The following is a 16,752-nucleotide window of genomic DNA, read 5'->3' on the forward strand; positions in this document are numbered from 1 at the left end:
TCTCTAAGAAAACCATCCTTTACATTATTAAATATCTTTGGTAGCAACTGTAAATATTTGTTTAATGATTTGTTATTCGTATTCGTATGATGAAAGATTTGCAAAACTATGCAACTATGTACAACTATCGAGGGAAACACAGCTATCTGTGCAGCCAAAAAGATTTTCCAAAAAATTTTATAAATATGGTAAAAACAATTACTGCAGGAGAAGAAACGAGCAGTATACTTTAAAAAGAATTGAAAAACAAAGACTCCAATGTAAGTTATAACAGAACACAGCTTTTGAAGCAACCTGAAAGCAATTTAGAAAACTACGCGGGTGAGGTGGCTTTTTAATGGTTCCCATCAAAGCTATTTGCACAGTTTTTTTTACTAACTAGAGTAAATATGGATGAAGGAAGAAATAGGTAAGCAGCTCTAGGTAAAAGGTTCGTTTTGCTAAAATATCACATGCTTTAAAACCTTAGAAAAATAATGCATCTTAATTTCCCTCATATTTGTTTACATTGATATTTTAAATGTATGCTTCACAAAATATCGAATAGAGTACACTAGTGTGAAATGAAAGTAATGAATGTCAAAAGTATCAAACAAAAAAAAGTATGCGTAGTGGTTTTATTTGTTATGAAATTAGATCACGAACGTCGAACGTACATTGAATGGATATTACAAAAATTCTTAATCAAAATAAAATTTTTGAATGAACACACTTATGGCAACTAAATAATAAATAAAAATGGAAGACGCACCATTAAATAAGGTAATAAATTAATCAAATATAATTAGAGAACGTATTAAAAATATGTTACAAAACACACACAATACAGGCTCATCAAGAATATAGATTTGCTGAACGTCATTTACGATATCGTCGTTTTGATGAAGCAATTAACAGTCATCAAAAGGCAGCTGCATATTTAACAGAAGCTATGAAAATAACAACCAGTGCCAAAGCATATGAATCAATGCAATGTCAATACGATTATCATATCAAACAACAGGATATTGTTAAAATGAAAAAACAGGAATATGAAAGTTATTTAAAGGCAGTTGAAAATCATCGATTAAAGATTACAAATATGTTATTAAGTAGTGAACTTGATGGTAATAAACATCAATCTGATCATTTACAGGTTGCAATTTATAAAACAATGAATCAAGCTGACTCATTGTTAGGACTATTAATACAAAAAGACACCGACAATGAATCAAATCAATCGGTGGATAACGATGAAATCGATAATTGTAGTAATACAAGTACTACGTTAACAAATAATGTCGGAACAAAACGTCCAAAAGGTGACGATACCGTAATTGAAGAATTACGTACATTAAACACTCAATTACATTCGTTAGTTTCACAATTAATCACTCAATTGGAAATCAGTAACAAAGAAGTGGAATTATTACGAGAAAAAATTCGTATTTTAGAAGATGAAAAAGCGAAATCTAAATCAAATCAAAATAATAATTTAAAAACGGTTGTGGATTCATCAAATGGCACGTCGCCGTTTATATGTTCACCATGTAGTGAAATTAGTTCAGATATTAATTCGGTAATTGAAGAATTGTCACCGGAAAAACGTGAAACACCACCTTCATCAAGTGAAAATCATTCAAAAACTTAATAAATTCAGAGATTTTATTTATATGCTTTAACGAAAATCGAATAAATTACAAACGTAATGTACAGTTCGGTCAATAAAATTGAATGAAACTGTAAAATTTTTTTTATTTATTTACGTACCAACCTGTTTTGCCTTTTATTAAAACTATTTAGAGATCTTTTTAGGAAAAAAATATCAAAACTTATAAAATTTCAACTTCACTCCAATGTCTAGATCAATTATTTTTTATTATGAATACGTGTTTCGACTATAATGTAGTTATCACCAGTCATGAAGTAGATAATTCATAATTTTTTCTTCTGGGAGATGTATAACTATTCATTGGAGAAAATTTGCAATAGGGTATTATCGTTAGTCAAAAATAAATCATGAAATTTAAAAAAAGTTAAAATTTATGTAAAAATATACTTAAATATTCTGATTTCGAGTCATAAAAACATATTTTTCTTTTAAAATATTAAAATTAAAAATCGTAATTTTTAAACTGTATATCACGTGACCTAAAACGCGGGTAAGCCCTCGTCATACCCATAATATGATACCCATATTACGTTATCAAATTGGATGCCCGCGTTTTTGACAGTTTAAAAAAGGTTTAAAGTTTAATTTAAGTTTTTGGCAAGAAAGCGTAAATATTTTTCCGAAATAAATTTTTGGTGGCAATTTATTAGCAAAATAAACATTTTGAAGTACTTTTTCAAAAATAGTGGAATACCTTATTTATTTTAAATACTAGAGTTCATCTTTGATAATTTACTGAATTGTATAATATTTGTGTAATAGACGAAGATAATTCTATATATTGTAAGCATAGATAAAAGATTTAGTTTGATTGTAAGTATCGAACGGTAATTGAAAGTATTTAAATGATTCACAAATTAAAACATTAATATGAAGATACGAATTGTTTAATTTTGTTTTTACATTAGTTACAGTTTTAACCATTGTAATTTGGACTTAAACACAGATTATAGTTTATTACATAAATTAAAAATTATAATCTGTGTTCTTAAAAGTCAATCAATTAACATGTTATGATTTTTAGTATTTAGATGACCCAGGTCAATGCAGTATTTAAATTTAATTACTGGTTTTATGATTATTGTTGAAGAATCGTACTAGTTTTATCATAAAAGTATTTATGTTGGGATAAAAGTAATCAAGTGATTATGAAATAAACGCTTTCAAATGAAAGGCAATAAACAAAATAAATTCTTTTGAATTTCACAATGAAAGACGGAAGGCCAATTGTTGTTTCTGTTTACAAATAATTTACCGCCGATTTTAAAATCTATAAGTGCTTGGGGAATGTTAAAATTTTCGAAATTTTTGAAAAACTTTGATGAAGTGGTCTAAAATTTTGCATTTTGTAGCTTTTTACAAATAAAAGAGAGATTGAATATAAAACGTAAAATGTTTGCTTGCAATCCTACGTAGTAGTCAGCAATCCAGGTTTAGTGTAATTTTCTATCACAATTCTAAATATAAAGTGCAATCTAGTGTTAAAATTTTACACTACATGCATTCGACACGTCAAAATATAAATTAAAGTATATGTCAAATATATTTTAGAAATGTCAAATTACAAACAAGAAAATGATCCATTTAATGCATGGAATATTCCTCCATCGCAGTATGGACAACAACCATCGATGGGATTTAATACAGAAACTGACTACAATAATTTACAATCACAACAATTAGGTATATAACATTTTTGAAAGGTTATAGTTATGCAAAAGTTTCGTGTAATTTTCAAATACATTTCAATGATTCGTTCAATTTTGATATTTATTATGAAGTTTTATGATTATAAATGTGATCCAAATTGGATGATATGATTTTAAATATGTTCGGGTTGTGCCATGTTCTGTGACTTTTAGAAGTTGACGTTTTATTTTGACCTTAACACATGGTAAACTAATCACTTTCTGGTGACAAAGCAATAAAGGTACAAAACGAAGAATGTTATTTATCATTAAAGTATTTGTTAAGTGTCGTAACAAGTGGTTTTTATTTGAAACAAAGCAATTTTTAGAGCTGACGCTGTGAATGTGGGTATTAAATAAGAGTGAGATTATGCGGACAGTATCGTGTGTTTAGCGTGAGTCTCACGTTAACATAATTTGGAATAGATGATCTGCGCGAATAGAATACTATCTAAGTTTGTTGAACTTTTCTCATATTTTCTGAGGATCAGTGAATGGACATAATCACACTTAGTCAAAAAACCCACAGACCCGTGCCAAATTAGACCCCACTCAAGGCAAGGCCAACTCGCGGATCAGTAAATTAACGCAATCACGGGGAAAAATCATAATTTTCCCTCAAAAACCTTATGTTCACGCTAATTATCTACTCCAAATTAACTTAACTGGAGATTGCTAAACACACGATAGTGTCTGTATATCTTTACCAATTCGATTCTTACTTCCCACCTGGTTTACATGAAATCATAATCATGCCTATCAATATTTTTGATCTAGGGCAAGTTATTCCTCAATAAGTCCAATTCCAAATTTTAAGGAGCCCAAGGACATTAATGTACATCAAAGTAAATTGCTTTCTAATTTTCAAAATTCTAATTTCCAATTTTTTGTTTATAGATTTCCAGTCTTTTACCGTGGGCGATCAAAATGGTTACGATCAACAACAACCACCAAATTATTATAATCAAAATGTTCCTCAACAACAATACTACTCAAATGTGCCGAATATTTTTACACCAGAAACACCATCAGAAATGGCTGATGGCGGAGAGCCAAGTGAATTCGATGAACCGCCGTTATTAGAAGAATTAGAAATATATCCAGATCGTATATTAATGAAAACCCTGGCTGTATTAAATCCATTTCATTCACACAGTATCGTAGATGATGCTGAATTCTTAATCAAAGATACCGATTTAGCTGGACCGGTTGCATTTTGTTTAATATTAGCTGTATGCTTATTTTTATCCGGGAACAAAGCTAATTTTGGTTATATTTATGGTTTATCAGTTATGTCATGTATTTTAATGTATTGTCTATTGACATTAATGTCTGTCACGGCTGGCGTATTCACGTTAATGGGAGTGGCCTCAATTTTAGGATATTGCCTGTTACCAATAGTGGCGTTATCAGCATTGGGTGTATTTGTTTCGTTACATAATACACTTGGATTAGCGTTAGCTGCATTAGCTGTTATATGGTCAAGTTTATCAGCATCACGATTGTTTGTATCTGTATCAGGAGATAGTTCACAACGACCATTAATTGCGTATCCATGTGCTTTAGTATGTGGTGTCTTTGCACTTTTGGTAGTGTTTTGAACACAAAAAAATGTATATTTTGTTACGAGTTGTGTCCCAAATTTCTTACTAAACTAAAATTGTCAATCATTTTGTAATTTTTAGAGAATAAAATACTTAATTCTTAATAATAATTAATTTTCATTTTTAATAAAAAAAAAAACAAAAATTAACTGCATTTAATACTTGTTTGCACTTTTGTGTTGGCGTGCAAATAAACTAACAAATCTATCCGAGTATCGCCATAAGTTTTAAAAAAGAGTTAGATAGATATATTGACATTTAAAGTTGATTTTTGTAATTGCCTTATTGCTTTTGTAAAAAAAAATATTTGTACGAGCTCCAATTAAGTTTCGATTAGTAAGGACATTGTCTCTTCTTGATCTACTAGCAGCGATCCAAAAAAAAAAACGTCTCATATGAGAGAGAGAGTTGATAAACGTGTATAAAAACATTTATCATCGGTTCTAAATATTTTAATAGATAAACAATATCTTGAGTTTTATCTAATTGAAAGAAAATTTAAAAAGATCACCGCAAATTCACAAAATTCAGAAAAAATGCCAATCTTTTGATTATCAAACAGGAAGGCTAGATCGTTTTTAAATAGATTAGATAGATTCTAGACACTAGAAATCGTACAGCGATTAGCGACACGCAACTATTATCAACTAGCTATGAACTAGTCGTTTTGCTGCGCAACATTCCTACGTGCAACTCCCCCTCCCCACACCCCCTTGCGTAGGGGCAGTTTTGTAATGTACGTCATGCTCTATTATTTGACATCCCACTTGGGTATATTTGAAAAAGAATCCTGTTAATTATAACCCTGTCGAATAGGAAAGTCCTTATCTTGAATTGTAAAAATTTTATACAGACAAGTGAGTCAGCTTCTCAAGCGGTTTTATGTTATATTTGATGAGTTTTCACTTCATGATTTTACACCCCCCACACCAAACCACTATGTATTTGTGTCTGTCTGTCTGTGGCAACGGTGCTTCTAAACAGATGAACTGATTTTTTGTTTGTTGTTCAGTTTGGAGAGCTACAAGAAAAATACCGCATTTTATCGGGAGTTTTTAAAATTTCACTTGTACCATTTAGGTAATAAATATTGCCTATATTTTTAAATAAAAGTATTTGTTTAAAAAATGTAAGCAATGTTATTACGTTGATGATGAAATCATTAAAACTCAATGAGTGAATATCTCAATTATATATTTACTTTTTTATGCATGGGATACTTATAATTAAGGAAGAAGGACCCAAAAAATAAAAAAAAATTTTGTCGTTTTGTAAAATTTATTAATAAGTTTATGTATTACAATAATTAAATGAATTACTTCGGACAATCATAAATATTGATATTTCTATCTTCCGATACTGACATTATTTTATTACTATCCGGATTATATTTAACGCCCCACACTTGATCACTATGCTCGTTAAATGTATGAACACATTGTTTTGTTGATAATTCCCATACTTTAACTGATTTATCCGAGCTACTTGATACAAAATGTGTTCCATCTGGTGAGAAATCAACACTTAATACCCATGATGCATGACCTGATAATGTTCCTGCTACGTTTGCATGTTGTCTAAAAAACAAACAGAAGTTTATTATTATTATTTCGTCAAATCAAATGCGATTTAGAATGGTCACAAGAATCAAATTTCTTAAGTCTCTGATGATTTCCGATTTTCCAGTATAATTTATCATATTTCCAGAATTTTTCGGTTACAATAATCAAATTTCGAAAGTCTCTAGCGATTTTCCATTTTCCAGTATAATTTACTTATTTTCCGAATTTTTCAGGTACTCAGATTAACACTAAGTTTAACGTTATTATAGAAAGTAGTTTTTGATCGGATAAATTTCAGTTTTGTATTTTTCCTTATGCAATTTCAAAGAATATCTCGAAAATTGAACGTATAATTGTGTTTTTGTATTTTTCAATAATAATTTGAAGCAAAAATAAAGAAAATTTAGTTAACTTGACTACGAAAAAAACCGGATTTTGGGTGAAATCTCGGAAACTATGGATTAATCATCAAATGAACCTGATTTTATTTTAATCGAAATTGGAGAACGAAAACTTTTCCCCATTTGTTTGGAATGTTTTTAATGGGTTCATTTTTCAGAAAATTCAAAAAAATCACAAACGATTTTTTGTTTTGGAATTGGATAAAACTTATTATATAGAGTAATTTTTACATAAAAGATACAAAAATCGGATTTATCGATTGGTTAAGATTTTTCTACAATATCGCTCAAAATGCTATTTGAAACCTATATTATGACCAGATTTCCAGCGGTATTTTAGAATGCGGTGAACAGAATTTTTTGTTTTTTGAGTCTTCTTTACCTTATAAAATCCAAAAAAAGGAACAAAACTTTTTCTCTTTCTTGTTATCTTTTTAAGCATAACGATAAAATTCCAAAGAAAAGGTACCAGTTAAATTTCAAAAAGTTTTTTTGTGATTTGGAAAAAATTCAAAGTCTTAGGTCATATAAATCCAATATCTCTCTGTTATATCTCTGATTTATTGAATAATTCCTTTCTTTTCAATTATACTCCCTGGTAATTCCTAATTTTCCGATTGGGGGGATTAATTTTCCCTTCGTAAGTAATAAATACTTACACATCGTATAATTTCATATGACCATCATCGGATCCGGTTAATAATAGTTGAGAATCTGGTGAAAAGCATAATGTCCGGATTGGCATAGCATGACCTTCTAACGTTTGTACTAATTTATTAGAGGTCATATCAAATATGCTTATAATACCATCAATTGCTCCACTAGCAATATATTTTCCATCAGGACTCTGGAATTAATTGAAAGTGGACAGTTTATTTTTACAGTTTCAATAAAATTGTTTCAAAAAACTTACATAAGCAATACTTAAAATAAACTTTCCTCTGGTGTCGAAAGTATGTTCTTGTTTCGCTGATTCTACACCATAAAGTGAAATTTTTCCAGCATGTGAACCAGATATGACATATTTACCATCAGGGCTAAAAGCTACTGTCCATAAATCAACAGGGCCTACTTCAATATTTGATAATTTTTCCCCGGATTGTATATCCCATATTCGTAAACTAGAGTCTAATGAGCTAGATGCACAACCTATTGCAGAGTATTTTTATTTTAATCAAGAAACAATTTATTTATCTAGTACATGAAGAGAGAATTTTAAGGAAAATTATAATAAAATTATTAGAAACAATAAAAAAAAAAGCTAAAACAGTTAAGTTTTTGCAAAGCTTAAAACTCAATGTCAGGCACATTCTATAAAATTGAATAATATTTTAGATAACAGTACTTACGTGTTCCATCAGCACTTAAAGCAACAGAAACAATACCTAACGAATGTCCTTCTAATTTATGTTTAAGTTCGAGTCGATCATTTTTTAATTCCCATACTTTTACTAAATCATCTACGCCGCCTGATAATAAATACTCTCCAAGAATTTCTTGTGAAGAATTCGAATCTCTGTAGAAAAGTGATGCGTATAAGTAAACTGTCTTCAATTTAAACAAATTTAACTTTCATACACTGATACACAAGCAGACTAGTAAATACAAATCAATACACCTAAAAAACAAACATACCTCGATTCTTCACCTTCTCCTTTTTCATTATCATTTCCATTCAGTTCCTTAGATTTAATTACGCGTCCCCATGCACAACTCCATATACTATCATCGTGAGCATTTTCTTTCTTGTGTAAAACTGAGTACTAGAAACAAAATACCGGTAAAATTAAATATTTAAATAATTTTAACAGAACAATACTTAAGTTACACTGAGAAAATACTTGTATTATTGATATTCTTAAGTATTTGTTTACATTACCATAGTATATGCAGTAAAAGTGTATTAAAATAAAACTTTAAGTTTTCTGTTGGTTGCTTTTTTTCCGACCTTATGTTTTCAATTATTGCAACATAACCTAAAATACATTAACTGTCAAAAATGTGATTCTGAAACCATAGACGTATAGCTAAGTGTTCAGCCAATAGACCTAATATCTTAAATAAAACAAAAGTATCGAAAGGGTATTCCACTATTTTTGGAAAAGTACTTCAAAATGTTGATTTTGCTAATAAAAAGCCACCAAAAATTTATTTCGGAAAAATATACACGCTTTCTTGCCAAAAACTTAAATTAAATTTTAAACCGTTTTTAAACTGTCAAAAACGCGGGCATCCAATTTGATGACGTAACATACGTATGACTATACGAAATAACACAAATAAGTTTGACAGATATATTCCATAGACATGATTATAATAAATATAAATACTTATTTTCTATGAATATATTATACCCAACTGTCTACACTGAACTAACTGATGGTCTATGACACATACCGCTATGACATCACAGCAGGGCTTACCCGCGTTTTAAGTCACGTGATATACAGTTTAAAAATTACGAATTTTTATTTTAAAAGAAAAATGTGTTTTTATGACTCGAAATCAGAATATTTAAGTATATTTTTACATAAATTTTAACTTTTTTCAAATTTCATGATTTATTTTTGACTAACGATAATACCCTATTGCTGTTTATATTATGATAAGAATTAAAAAGCGACAAGTTTAAATGGCATATTTTCAATTCAACATACAAAATTTATGAATTTAAAGAAAGCTATTGTAATGTCTTAACCGATTTGCTTAGCACATTGAGTGGTTGACTCTTGACTTGATAACTTTTTATGGGGTAGTTAAAATTTGAAAATAAGCTCCTTGAACTTTATGCAAGTGTATTTTTTCCAGAAACGAGTTCTACATTTTATATAGATCTTTATAGATACCCATTTGTTTAGCAGAAGAAAGTGAAAATCGATAATGATCCTAGATGTTTGCGATCGCGAACTACTTTATTTATTGGCCATTTTATTATACCATGCATATATGAAATATACATAGTATATTAAGTTTAGTCCCAAGTTTGTAACGCTTAAAAATATTGATGCTAGGAAAAAAATTTTGTCATAGGTGTTCATAGAATCACCTAGTTAGTCCATTTCCGGTTGTCCGTCCGTCCGTCCGTCTGTGGACACGATAACTCAAAAACGAAAAAAGATATCGAGCTGAAATTTTTACAGCGTACTCAGGACGTAAAAAGTGAGGTCAAGTTCGTAAATGAGCATCATAGGTCAATTGGGTCTTGGGTCCGTAGGACCCATCTTGTAAACGGTTAGAGATAGAACAAAAGTTTAAATGTAAAAAATGTTCCTTATCAAAAATTAAACAACTTTTGTTTGAAACATTTTTTCGTAAACATCACTGTTTACCCGTGAGGGCGTCAATTAGGCGGAAATTTTATAGTATGTATTAATATAGGAATATCAGTTGTGTGTGTGTCTATCTTTTGTTATTTACGTGACGTCAAAAAAACAAAGGATTGCGCATCAACACTGTCTATACATTTTTGTATGTGTTATGTGCTAAAGAAATCAACACTGACTATGCATGGTATTTCAAAAATTAACTCAGTCAATTGTTTCTTTTCACTTGTTTGCTGATACTTTCACCAAATTTTATTTTTGAGTTGTAAATTACGATTTCAAGGTCAGATCTTCAAAACATTATCAAAAAAAGCTTCTTAATACTTAAAATTGCTATTATAACTCTTTCATTTTCAGAAAGATGTATTTGAATTTATACTCAAAATTAAAAAAAAATTAATCGAAGTAATGTTTTAAATTAATTTATTCTGTATAAAACACATAAATATTTTAATTGCTATTATAATAAGATCTATAATTTTAAAAATTTTACATTATTTTACAACAAAACAACCATTTTTTAAATATATCAAAGAGATCAAATGTAAAACATAAAAGTGATGACGTTGCTAATAAATCATACTCTTAATTGTTCTCCATTATTCGCTTGACTAATAATCCGTCGTCGCTAATCAAAACTCATACTCATATCATTCAGGCATGTATTGTTAGCATTAGTTGTATTGCCAGTTTCATTCATCGCACTATTGTCTACAATAGGTATTGTATCATTCTCTGGCGAAGTAGGTATTATTCCACTTATATCTGATAAAGTACGATCCGAACTTGATTTTCGTGTTGAAATCATATCAAAATCTGGCATTTGTTCCGGAGCACCTAAAAAAACACAATTTTATTAGCAAAAATTTTCTAACAGCTTTCGTCTATCGCAAAACATAAACAGTTAAGTGTTTCCTTTTTTAAGCGATAATGTATTCGCTTAATGCAAAGCCGTAATAAACGATACCTCCCAGAAATATTTATAACTTCATACTGTAATCAATTACATGGCGTAGACAGGCAAATTATTAATTTCATTCAAACATTATCATATTACCTATTGGGATTAATTACTTGTTTATTCTTTTAATTACGTTTGTAAGAATTTTTGTCCAATATTTATAATAACTATTTCTTAATTATTTCGCGTAAAAAAATTAATAAAATATTATTGAACATTAAAATATTCTAAATAATATGCGTGCCAATAAAAATATTCTTAAAAAAAAAAAAAATAAAAAAAAAAAAACAGAACTATTTTGTATACTTTTTAGATAGTAAAGCTGTGGCGTTAGCTCTGTTTTACATCCAACAAATATAATTTCTTAGAAAAGACAGAAAAAAAATCATAAATGATGTGCATTTTAATAGAATTCCGTTTCTGAAACTTACCAACAAATGGTGGTGTTTCTTCCAACAGTTCATCAACCACCAATCGTAACATGGTTATACTAAACGTGTCATTCTTTCGTAAACCTAAAGCTTTATGAAATGATTCAACAGCTTCTTGTGTGCGTCCCAACAAAGCTTGAACATATCCTAATGCAGAATAGGTGGCAGCATTTTGTGGTGCAACAGTTAATGCTTGTTTATGAAATTCAAGTGCCTCATGATACTTTTTACGTTTCCGACAAGTATGCCCTAAATTATTTAATAATGGTTCCCATTTTTCTACTAGCGTTGAACCATTTGTTGTATTTATTCGAGCCAATGCATCACGAAAATGTCTCTCGGCTGTTTTATAGCTAAAAAAAATTAAAGTAAGTGTTAAATAATACAAAATCAATTAAGAGTTAAATAAATCGAGTTTGTTTACTCTAAATTCTGAAATGCAATAACACCCATTTCATGCATGACAAATGGATCTTCAGGCGCAATCACTTTGGCTTGTTGAAAGAATTTTTCAGCTAATCGTTCATTATTTGTCAAACCACATTCCAAACCAATATACAGCAATGGCAAATGACAACTGTAAATTATAAAAAATATGTTTATAAATAAAAAATGAATATTAAGCGTTAAAAGGTTTCAAAATATCTGAAATAATAATTTTACCCTTTCATTAATTGTGAAGCTTTAAAATATGCAGCCATTGCTTGATCATGTTCATTCTCAACGGCAAATGAATGTCCATAAGCGAGCCATGCTGGTCCAAATAAACGATCTAATGTTGTTGCTTTTGATAGATACCTCCGAGCTGGATCACTTTTACCAATTACATAATAGTAACACCCAACAGCAAACCATGATATTGCTAAATCGGGATATAAGGCTACTAACCGATGAGCTAAATAAAATAGTTCTAAAACAGGAAAGTTTAAAATTAATAAGCATTTTTAGCTGTAAACTAATAACCACCTTAATATTGATTTTTAAACAAATGACGTTAAAATTTTTCCCGATTTTAATTACATAATCCACTTCGGCGTTTTCTTGAGTGGTTATGATTCCAAAGTCAAGAAAAACAATATGTTCAAATAAATTGCTTGAAATTGATCCAAGAAATCTCTTTTCATATGAGATTTCGGACAATATCATTAAATCTGAGAAATCAGTTATCGATTTTGTTATTTGATTAAAAATCAATGACTAATGTAATTAAATCCGTAAAATATATGAAAATGCATTTTTATATTGAATATTTTCCAAGATTTTCTTGATATTTCATAGATTTCCCTGATTTTTATAACAAAAAAAACTTACTATTCGATTCTTTTAAATCTACCAAACACGCAATATGCACTGGTAAACATTGACTATGAAATGGATCTTCTTTTAAAATGGCCTCAGTAATTTTAATACAATATGAATATTGACAATTATAATAATATTTCTCTGCCACACTAACAGCTTTATCTAAACTACGTTGTAATTTATCAATAACAGTTTCATTTTGTTGTTTTTTCGAGTCTTGTGTTTTTTTCGTATTATATAAATTTTGTATTTTCACATTTTTACTTAATATATTATTCATTGGTATACTTATATCCAAGGACATTGTATCTCTTGGTAGTATAATATTATCAGTAGTCGATAATCGTGTAGTTTTATCATGTTGTGATGACGATAATGCTGTCAGAAATGGTAAACTTTCATTCTCGGAGATTTTACATGTGGAATGATATTTTCGTAATTTCATTTCGTATAAATATTTTAATACTTGTCCTTCGGATTGAGTACATTGCTGATATATTGGTAGAGATTCTAACAATTCTGTTTCTAAAACATAAAAAGAAAAATGAAATAAAATTTTCGATTTGATGAGTGCATTTTTTATATCAGATTTAAAAACTGTTGGGTATTGTTTTTGAGATAATGCTTTAAAAAAACGACTTTTTATTTGCTAATTCTAAGCAGTATAAATTTTTAAGAAGATGCAATTGCTTGGATCAACAACAGATAAAATTACAATGAAATTTGCGACTGTTGCGTTGCTTTAGTTATTGAGACATCGAATATTCGGTTACTATTGAATTACTACCTATTCCAAAATTTATGGTGCTTAGAAGTAAGCAGCATATAGAGCAAGAAACTTAATTTAAAACAGGGGTAAAATTTACAAATTTCTAGCTCAAAGAGACGAAATATTTTTTCGACCCTCGATAAATAGTGGTAGGGGGTAAATACAACAATTTTTTGTTGTTTTATTATTGAGTTTCTGATGATCACTTATCGAATCATTCAACAGATCAGATTTACTCAATTTTCTGTTTCTAAACATTCAGAATCCGTTCTATAGTGAGCGAAGAACAAAGAATTTGGTAAATATGACAACGTTGCTGGTGTGATGTAATATTAATTAAAATAATGGGATTGAGTGAGAGGAACGTCGAGTGATGGGACAATAGGGACAGTATCGGCAACGGTACTTCGATATTTTTTTCTACAAACTTGCCGTGATTCTCGAATATTAGTTACGATTCAAATAATTGCATGCAATTTTTGGAATACTAAATGCTTAAAAAATGGATAATAATATTTTAACATTTAATACAATGATAAATTGATAATTTCTTAGAATTCTAAGTTGCAATCTCAAATGCATAAATTCGTTTTGTTCATAAATAAAAGAATCAATTAAAAAGTAAAATTTATATGTAGAATAATTTTCACTTACCTTCTGACGAAGTTAACATTTGATGTTGAATTAAAGCTTCAAAAGCATCGTAACAATAAACATCCAATTGTAAGGCATTTCTATAACAATCTCGAGCCATTCCTCTATTGTCTAATGCTTCATATATTCGACCTTTTAATAAAAATATTCCAGCCTGCACTTGCTGTTAAAAATCGAATAATTATTATCACAACTTGTGCGAAGCCAGAAAAACTAAACTACTTACGTTTTTAGGGGTTTCATCAAAAATTTGATTTGTATCAATCGATTCGCCGATTTTAGTAAATTGTGATGTATTTTGAAAACTAGTATTCACATCAGCAGAATCAATAGTTTGTAAAGCCTCTGTTAATTCACCAGCTTCGAATAAACTTTTTATTGTTAAATAGTGGCATTGTAAATGAATCTAAAACAGCAAAAAAAGGTTTACAATATTTACTCAGAATATGTAAAGTTTGTAAATTTTACTTTTTCTAATCCTCTACTACGAATTAAATGTGCGGCTCTGTGATATTGCTTTTGTAAGTACATGCATTGTGCCATCCAATATATATCGTTCGGATCATTTTTACTTAACGCAACGACTTTATCGGCCCAATATAATGCTGCACCGTATAAATGCTACAAAAAAATTTTTTATGAGCGTTTCGTTAGGAAAAATATGATAATTTGAGTACAAACCAAATGCATGTAATGTTTTACTAAACGACGATAGCTATCAATGCTAATAATAATTTCACTTGGTTTTAATTCTGTATCCATTTTTTAAAATTTGTTGATCGTTAAATGCATGTATGATTTTATTAAATAGATTTTATTCGATTGTGACAATTAACTTGAATCTATTCGAAATGGAAATACATCTATTGTAGTGGTATTCAATAATTGTGTATTCAACCACTTTCAACATGGATATACACCTTTTAAACAAATACATTTTAGTTTTTTCAGAGTTCACTAGGTGGACGCAAGGATAAGTTAACGAAAAACTTATAAAGAAAATTACTTGTACTTACATAGATTGCTCATTCGATCGCTCCGTTTGTGTGGCTATTTAAGAATCTTATATGTGAAGAAAATGGGACAAAAACGCGAAAACCTTGAAAACTTTGCTGCCGATTTATGCTCAATCGATAAGATTTCAATCTGAATAATAAGGTTGGGAGCTATAAAACTTGTCGATTGAAAGTTATGTCTAACGCACATGCCAAAACAAGAAAGTAACTAAATTTACGCTCCCTTCTCAATGGTTTCTGAAATGTTATAGGAGGTTTATGAAGCTAAAGATAACTGACAATCTGCAATTTCAAGATTTTAGTGAGTATTAAATTACCCCACCAATCTAAAAGCAATATCTTTACGGAATCGTTTTTCATGGTTCATCCAATACATTTTATTCTTTCAAAAGAAGTTGCAGTTTGAATGTAACAAGTTAAAAGCACAATAATTAATTACTTAAAAAATATATTTTTAAAATATAAAGTTTTTGAAAATAGGAAAAGCTTGTATTTGATTTGTCACTGTCAACAATATTTATGTTTAATAAAATCAATATACAAGTCTGTTTTATTCAACAAACCTTCATTAAAAAATGTACGTAGGTACTACGTAGAGAAGTTATTTGTAGAATTTTAATGTGTTGAGTCAATACCACGTACTAACATTGTTTCTGAACTTATTTAAAAACCATCTACCCTAGAGGTGACGAACCTTTATGGATCGACGTGCCATTTATCGAAAGAAAATATGTAATGTGGCTATAGACCTCATATTATATTTTCATATTTGTAGTTCCGTATGATAATTTTATCAACGAAATTGACTACTATGGATATGCTATGCATAAAACAAACTATGCGTCATTAGAAATTGTAGTAAACGATAACAATAACAAAAAAGCTCGCATTCGTAATATTACTATATAGTGACTTTGTGATCGGCGGCCTGCCCAAAATGTTGTGTCGTATACTCTCTAGTATCTCTTAAAACCAGAAAACAGAAAATGCTCATTAAGTGAAATAACAGTCCATAACGCATTACGGTTCGTTAAAAACCTACACATCTCACTCTAATTAGAGTTTATAACCTGATCTAGTTCCTACTCTGTTAAATAAATCAAACTAAATTGGAAAAATGTACAACCAAGCATATTTTAAAGAAATCACCGCGCAGTGTGCTTTGTTTTGGCTCAACGAGTTAAAATAGAATCTTACATTTATAAAATATATATTTTTTTTTTGATTTGACTACAGGGTCGACAACTTTTGTAGATTGTTATTTTTGTAGTAAGTATAGTAATACTTTGTAAAATTTTAACATCGATTTTTAAAAGAATTTGCAATTTCTCACTCGTGGTATGTTGGGACTACTTTTTAAAGAGCCTCTTTGTTGACTTGATCTGCGCCT

General features: G+C 29.4%; 4 protein-coding genes across 4 annotated transcripts; 2 read left to right on the forward strand and 2 right to left on the reverse strand.

Moving 5' to 3' along the window:
• Positions 1 to 600: 600 nt before the first annotated feature.
• LOC123305556 (nuclear receptor-binding factor 2-like) lies at positions 601 to 1,697 on the forward strand. Its single transcript, XM_044887311.1, has 2 exons — positions 601 to 762; positions 830 to 1,697. Exons 1-2 carry the CDS (start codon positions 739 to 741, stop codon positions 1,628 to 1,630), a joined length of 825 nt encoding a protein of 274 aa, XP_044743246.1. The 5' UTR covers positions 601 to 738; the 3' UTR covers positions 1,631 to 1,697.
• A 1,437-nt stretch (positions 1,698 to 3,134) lies between these two features.
• Positions 3,135 to 5,053, forward strand: LOC123305250 (protein YIPF5). The gene is made up of 2 exons (XM_044886914.1): positions 3,135 to 3,334; positions 4,237 to 5,053. The coding sequence occupies exons 1-2, from the start codon at positions 3,205 to 3,207 to the stop codon at positions 4,938 to 4,940; spliced, it is 834 nt and encodes a 277-aa protein (XP_044742849.1). The 5' UTR covers positions 3,135 to 3,204; the 3' UTR covers positions 4,941 to 5,053.
• A 1,159-nt stretch (positions 5,054 to 6,212) lies between these two features.
• On the reverse strand, positions 6,213 to 8,912 carry LOC123305140 (WD repeat-containing protein 61-like). Its single transcript, XM_044886767.1, has 6 exons — positions 8,786 to 8,912; positions 8,542 to 8,669; positions 8,256 to 8,422; positions 7,820 to 8,055; positions 7,566 to 7,753; positions 6,213 to 6,520 (listed from the first exon to the last, which is right to left on the reverse strand). Exons 1-6 carry the CDS (start codon positions 8,786 to 8,788, stop codon positions 6,259 to 6,261), a joined length of 984 nt encoding a protein of 327 aa, XP_044742702.1. The 5' UTR covers positions 8,789 to 8,912; the 3' UTR covers positions 6,213 to 6,258.
• A 1,843-nt stretch (positions 8,913 to 10,755) lies between these two features.
• On the reverse strand, positions 10,756 to 15,166 carry LOC123303122 (cell division cycle protein 16 homolog). Its single transcript, XM_044886249.1, has 9 exons — positions 15,028 to 15,166; positions 14,815 to 14,967; positions 14,573 to 14,752; positions 14,347 to 14,509; positions 12,933 to 13,448; positions 12,285 to 12,531; positions 12,046 to 12,198; positions 11,622 to 11,974; positions 10,756 to 11,066 (listed from the first exon to the last, which is right to left on the reverse strand). Exons 1-9 carry the CDS (start codon positions 15,106 to 15,108, stop codon positions 10,858 to 10,860), a joined length of 2,055 nt encoding a protein of 684 aa, XP_044742184.1. The 5' UTR covers positions 15,109 to 15,166; the 3' UTR covers positions 10,756 to 10,857.
• Between the last annotated feature and the right edge of the window lie 1,586 nt (positions 15,167 to 16,752).

Source organism: Chrysoperla carnea, chromosome 1 (assembly GCF_905475395.1).
Source record: "Chrysoperla carnea chromosome 1, inChrCarn1.1, whole genome shotgun sequence".
Taxonomy (NCBI): domain Eukaryota; kingdom Metazoa; phylum Arthropoda; class Insecta; order Neuroptera; family Chrysopidae; genus Chrysoperla; species Chrysoperla carnea.

Coding starts and splice junctions, on each gene's coding strand:
- LOC123305250 (XM_044886914.1), top strand. CDS start 3,205: ATGTCAAATTACAAACAAGAAAATGATCCATTTAATGCATGGAATATT. Junction 3,335..4,236: donor TTTACAATCACAACAATTAG/GTATATAACATT, acceptor TTTTGTTTATAG/ATTTCCAGTCTTTTACCGTG.
- LOC123303122 (XM_044886249.1), bottom strand. CDS start 15,108: ATGGATACAGAATTAAAACCAAGTGAAATTATTATTAGCATTGATAGC. Junction 12,532..12,932: donor AGATTTAAAAGAATCGAATA/GTAAGTTTTTTT, acceptor TTCCTGTTTTAG/AACTATTTTATTTAGCTCAT. Junction 11,067..11,621: donor AGAAACACCACCATTTGTTG/GTAAGTTTCAGA, acceptor GTGTTTTTTTAG/GTGCTCCGGAACAAATGCCA.
- LOC123305556 (XM_044887311.1), top strand. CDS start 739: ATGGAAGACGCACCATTAAATAAG. Junction 763..829: donor AAGACGCACCATTAAATAAG/GTAATAAATTAA, acceptor CACACAATACAG/GCTCATCAAGAATATAGATT.
- LOC123305140 (XM_044886767.1), bottom strand. Junction 8,056..8,255: donor TTTAAGTGCTGATGGAACAC/GTAAGTACTGTT, acceptor ACTCTGCAATAG/GTTGTGCATCTAGCTCATTA. Junction 7,754..7,819: donor TTATTTTAAGTATTGCTTAT/GTAAGTTTTTTG, acceptor AATTAATTCCAG/AGTCCTGATGGAAAATATAT.